The sequence below is a fragment of the Tribolium madens genome, unplaced genomic scaffold, assembly GCF_015345945.1.
Source record: "Tribolium madens isolate multiple individuals breed KSU strain unplaced genomic scaffold, Tmad_KSU_1.1 Scaffold_96;HRSCAF=242;Tcas5.2_LG5, whole genome shotgun sequence".
Lineage (NCBI taxonomy): Eukaryota > Metazoa > Arthropoda > Insecta > Coleoptera > Tenebrionidae > Tribolium > Tribolium madens.
Genome location: NW_025401068.1, coordinates 5,932,441 through 5,937,423, shown reverse-complemented (window position 1 = coordinate 5,937,423; position 4,983 = coordinate 5,932,441). Strand labels below are relative to the sequence as shown.

The window sequence follows — 4,983 nt, the reverse complement described above, 5'->3', positions numbered from 1 at the left end:
ATAAAGAACTCACAACTCATTTCTGACTCCGTTTTATCTTATGAAAAAAAAAACTTTGCTAAAATATATTACATCAGAATTAGGACCTACAGTGGGTCAGTAGGAACTTTTTATTTATCTTGAAGTCAAAATTCAAAAAATAGGCAAAAAGTTTTTAAATTAAGTTTTACAAAATATTTACTTCTGACGCAAAACAAGTGAATCCAGCTTTTATTATAACTAGTTTATTTTTTTCAGTTTTATTTTAAACATTTAATTTAAAAATTTGTTCTTTTATTTTTAAATTCAAAATTTTATATTTAAAAATATTTATAATATTGGGCATTATAGGCAAATGGTTTTTGAAACAAATTTCTACAAAGGTTTAACTTCTTATTTTTAAAATTGAAAAGTTTTTCAATTTCGATACCCGAATTTTTAGGTTTTAAACACGAAAGTTCGGCATAATTTGGCTTAAATGTGAAATATATCAAACTTAGGATTTTGGATAAATTGGTTTATTCTTATTTCAAAATAACAAATTGAAAAAAGTTAAAACGTTTTTAAACGTAAAAAAGTAAAATGTTTAGTTTATGTTATGACTTTTTCACTTCTTGCTTTAAACTTCTATTTGTCAATTAAAAATTTAGAATTTCCAATCTTTAAATAAGCATTAAAAATAATATATTATTTTTTTTGTTATTATTTTATTAATATTTATTTATTATTTATTTATTTATTATTTATTTATTATTCTATACTTAGGCCAAAAATCAGAGGTAACTCAAGACTCAAATGAGGTTTTTTCAGTTTTTTTAAAGAGTATAATAGATATTTGATTCTGCCATCAAAATTTTTTTACTTTCAATCCGAAATTTTGATGGTGAGCTGAGATATTTTAGATTTGAGGACTAGAATGCCAAATTTTAAGTTTAAAAAGTTTTTGTCAAAATGATAAAACGTTAAATTTAATTAAATTTTGTTTAAAGAAATATAGAAATATCAGGTTGAGTTCAATGTAAAGTTGAGTTAGTGTTAGACAGTCAAAATGAGAAGAAAATTTTAAGTAAAACTAATTAATCAGTCTTCGTAAACACGAGTTTTTTTTCTTTATTTTACTATTTCATACAAAATTTAATAGCCTACATCCTACATCATGGAAAAAGTTAGGATTCATCCACAAGGTCAGTGTTGTTATACATAAATAACCCAATTAAATAAGTACTAGACTTCCGTAAAGTGGAAACTAACAAATTTTTTGTACGTGAATAGTTTTGTTTTGCTGATAAGAGCCAAAAAAGTAACAAGTTGGTGTTAATTTTGTCAAAAACATGAAATTACTCAAACTGCAAACTTTATCACTCCTTATCTGACCCAATTTTCCGAACCTCGACTTTGATTTAAACGTAATTTACAATAGTCGGTTCGATCACCCCAAAATAAACAATTCATAGTGCATAGAACTTCCCACACCTAAACAAAAAATTCTTCCACCTTCACCTAAAAATTTCTTGGCTTTTTTCCAACTCAAACTTTACCGCCATACCCCCACCATCGTCATCCTAGAAACATTTAACTCGGCGAGTTTGGCAACGCGGAATATTCCCGTCACAACTGTCAAGTAGTTCGGAGGCGGTTGTGTCCTGTGATCTCGTTTAGTGTTAAATTGAAATAAAGCCTCTCTAAACCAAGATGAAAATCTGGACGAGTGAACACACTTTCAAGTGAGTATAATGAATTCATGTGGAATTAAGCTAATTGTTGGGAATTCAGTCACCCATGGGAGACCGTGGCCACCGCTGCATGGAGGAAGTATCCCAACCCCCATAACCCGGCAGTGATCGGGACAGACGTCGTGGAGCGAAAAGTCGTCGATGGGGTCCTCCACACACATCGGTTAGTCAGCTCGATTTGGTACTTCCCCAAATGGGCCCAGGCTGTAAGTTACATAAAATTTTCAAATTACTGAAAGGGTGCCAATTTTTTATTTTTAAAACACGTGCGGCATGACGTTAAAGTGACGCTTAACGAGATAACAATGTCTGTCTTTTGTCTGTTACTTAAGCCACGGTTTCGATGAGTGTTCTGGAATGCAAGTGATTGGCCGATTGTGAGCCTTATGCACGGGGCTATAAAGCCACGCGTAGATCCGAGCCTTGTGCACAATTCTGACCTTTGGACAGCACGTGAAGTGCATTCCGAATTGTTGGGACGCGGTCCAGAGTTTGGGGATCAATGAAAAAACGGGTGGATGGACGTAGAAAAGGTCAAGCTTTAATTATTCACAACTGTCTTCCGCAGATATTGATTTCCAATTGAAAATGGAAATCTTGTGGGAGAATTTCCATGACCTGGGAGATAAGGTCGTTGGTAAGGCAAGGTCATGTCGGTATTGTGCCTTATCAACAGGTGAAATATGGGGGAGTTCCCAGAAGACAATGACATCACACTAAAAAAATTCCCCGGAGTAAACTATGTACAATTAATAGAAAATTTTCACTTTCGTTTATTGCATCATTGCTTATACATTATAATTTCTAGTGGTTTTAATCTTGCATAATTTTTACTTTCTTTTCTGGTTTTTTGTTATTTGCAAAAATGCAATTTTTATATTTATCAAAGTTTACAATGTCTTTAAGAGTCTTTAATCCGTTTTAATTAATAAAAATAAATTAATGCTTGCAAAATTATGTTACAGATTTTGTAATTTTTATTGATAAATAAGGATTACAGTTAATTTGGCAATGATAGGATATCAGAGTCGGAGTTGGCTTTGTTTCCAAGCCAACTGAATCAGCTGAAAAATCCTGTTCAATTGTAAACGGTTTATGTTAACTGATTGTTTCATTTATAAATGTTCAGTTCTAGTTTTTCCATAAGATAAAAAAAGAATAAAGTCCACAATATTGCAAAATGTTTCATTTAACTATTTTTTTTTTTATTATATTAGATAAGCAGCACAAATTACCATGACAGTTTTTTCGTAGCCATATTTATATAAAATTGGTTATCAGTGTGAACAAATAAAAAAATACCCAAATAAGATATGTATGTAACAATTTTTTCTTTTTATTTTATAATTAGTATGTATGTATTTATTAAATCTTTTCGTTTGCTTCATGATTTAAAATAATGTTTAATTGCATTGTTAATAAATTGTTTTCCTCTAATTTTAATTCCTTGTAATAGGGCTTGAATCAAGTTGCTTATAGTTTATTAATTAGATTACACATTCAGATGTTATGATTGAAAAGTATTTTTACCAAAGCCAACATAGTTTTCTTACCAAAGACGTAGTAGTTTTGCATTTGCAATTATGATGTGTATTTCACAAGAATTGCATCGTTTATTTAATAATATTTATTAGTAACATGATTTCTTAATTAGAAATTATAAATTAACATGACAATTTTTCCATTCGTTTTTATTAGGACAGTATTAACAATTGAATGGGTCACAAATTCCGTTTTTTAATTTTTCTTTTATTATTATAACAGTTTATGAAACCTGGAACGACGTTTGCTTAGAAATATTCCATTGTTATGTGTTCGTGGGTGGTAGTAGTAGGTGGATAATACGAGTCAAATTCGATTTAGTTTGAAATAATTTTATATAAAAAAATTATTACACTTATGCCTAGATATGTTTTCTCAATGTTACTTCTTTTTTTGTAGTTATTTTTATATCATTAGGAAAATTTTAAGAAACTTTGGGCTTGGTCAAGGTTTTGAGTTATTTTAAAACGACCGGATAAATAAATATAGATATCCTCTACATAGCTAAAAACAATGGTCATACATGTATATTTAATTAACTGATTGGATTAGACTTTACTATTTATAATTTGTATTTTGTCGCAACATTAAACGCTGGCCACACGTGTTTCTTTCCTTTATTGATAGTATTTTGTTTTTACTCAATCTTTATTTTCTTGTTTCAGATAATCGGCTCTGCTAAAGTATGTTACGCCCGCGAGCACTCTGAAGTGGACCCTTTCGCTCGCCGTATGATCCTCAGGACAATAAATTTAACCTTTTGTCGACACATCGCCGTCCACGAGACGCTTAACTACCTCCCGCATCCATCAGACCCGAGCAAAACTCTCTTGAAACAAGAAGCCGTAGTTACGGTGAAGGGAGTCCCTCTCAACACCTACATGGAGGACCTCCTCACTAACAAAATCTCAAACAATGCCGGGAAAGGCAGACAGGCCATGGAATGGGTAATAAAAAAGTTGAACGATGAAGTAAAGGATTTAACGAGGAGCACAGACGAGATCCTTAACCAGACAAAGAAATCCATAGATGACATAGCATCAAGTGCGAAAAAATCAATGGACGATATCTCGCAGAAGGCCAAAAAGAGTTTCGATGATATACAAAATCTACGATCGGGGAATTTCTCAGAATTTTAGTGGAATTGTCAATTTAGGTTTTTTTTTACTTGATTTTGTTGAAATGACAAAGTATTAGCATTTAATTTATTTAAATCTCAACTTAAGTGATTTTAAATTGTTTGTAAGGCTGATTAGTTGGGTACAATTTTTCATCTAAAGTGGGTGCTGTTTGGATTTAATTCAGATATAGTAATTGACATCTTTTAATTACAAATGGCCGTTGCTCTAGTTTTTTACGTTGGGAAATTAGAACAGTTGCGAAAAATTGTACAGAGCTACCTGTTGTAGGGTTATGTGATGTACATTAATTGTAAATAAGTGTTATAAATAATGAAATTTATTTATTGACATTCCTTGAATGAATGTTGTAGACTAGCTGTACATAATTCTTGTTAATAAATTCTCGTGCACTTGAACCGAGTTTTGTCCACTTTATTACACAATTTTAAGCCATGAATCATGGGTGGCACACAGTGAACTTTGTCTGGAGTCTATTGATAAGATAAAGTCACGGCGGTCAAAGGCCGCGGGTTGGGTTAGGTCCGAATCCGTATTTTAGGAGCCTCCCTGGAGTAATTAATTTGCCCCAAAACTACTTTCCGGATGAC

At 31.6% G+C, this 4,983-nt stretch overlaps 1 protein-coding gene across 1 annotated transcript; it reads left to right on the top strand.

Annotated features, from left to right (window-relative positions):
• The first annotated feature begins 1,554 nt into the window (after positions 1 to 1,554).
• LOC123013065 (protein slowmo) lies at positions 1,555 to 4,791 on the top strand. The gene is made up of 3 exons (XM_044411382.1): positions 1,555 to 1,703; positions 1,753 to 1,918; positions 3,920 to 4,791. Exons 1-3 carry the CDS (start codon positions 1,672 to 1,674, stop codon positions 4,391 to 4,393), a joined length of 672 nt encoding a protein of 223 aa, XP_044267317.1. The 5' UTR covers positions 1,555 to 1,671; the 3' UTR covers positions 4,394 to 4,791.
• The last annotated feature ends 192 nt before the right edge of the window (positions 4,792 to 4,983 follow it).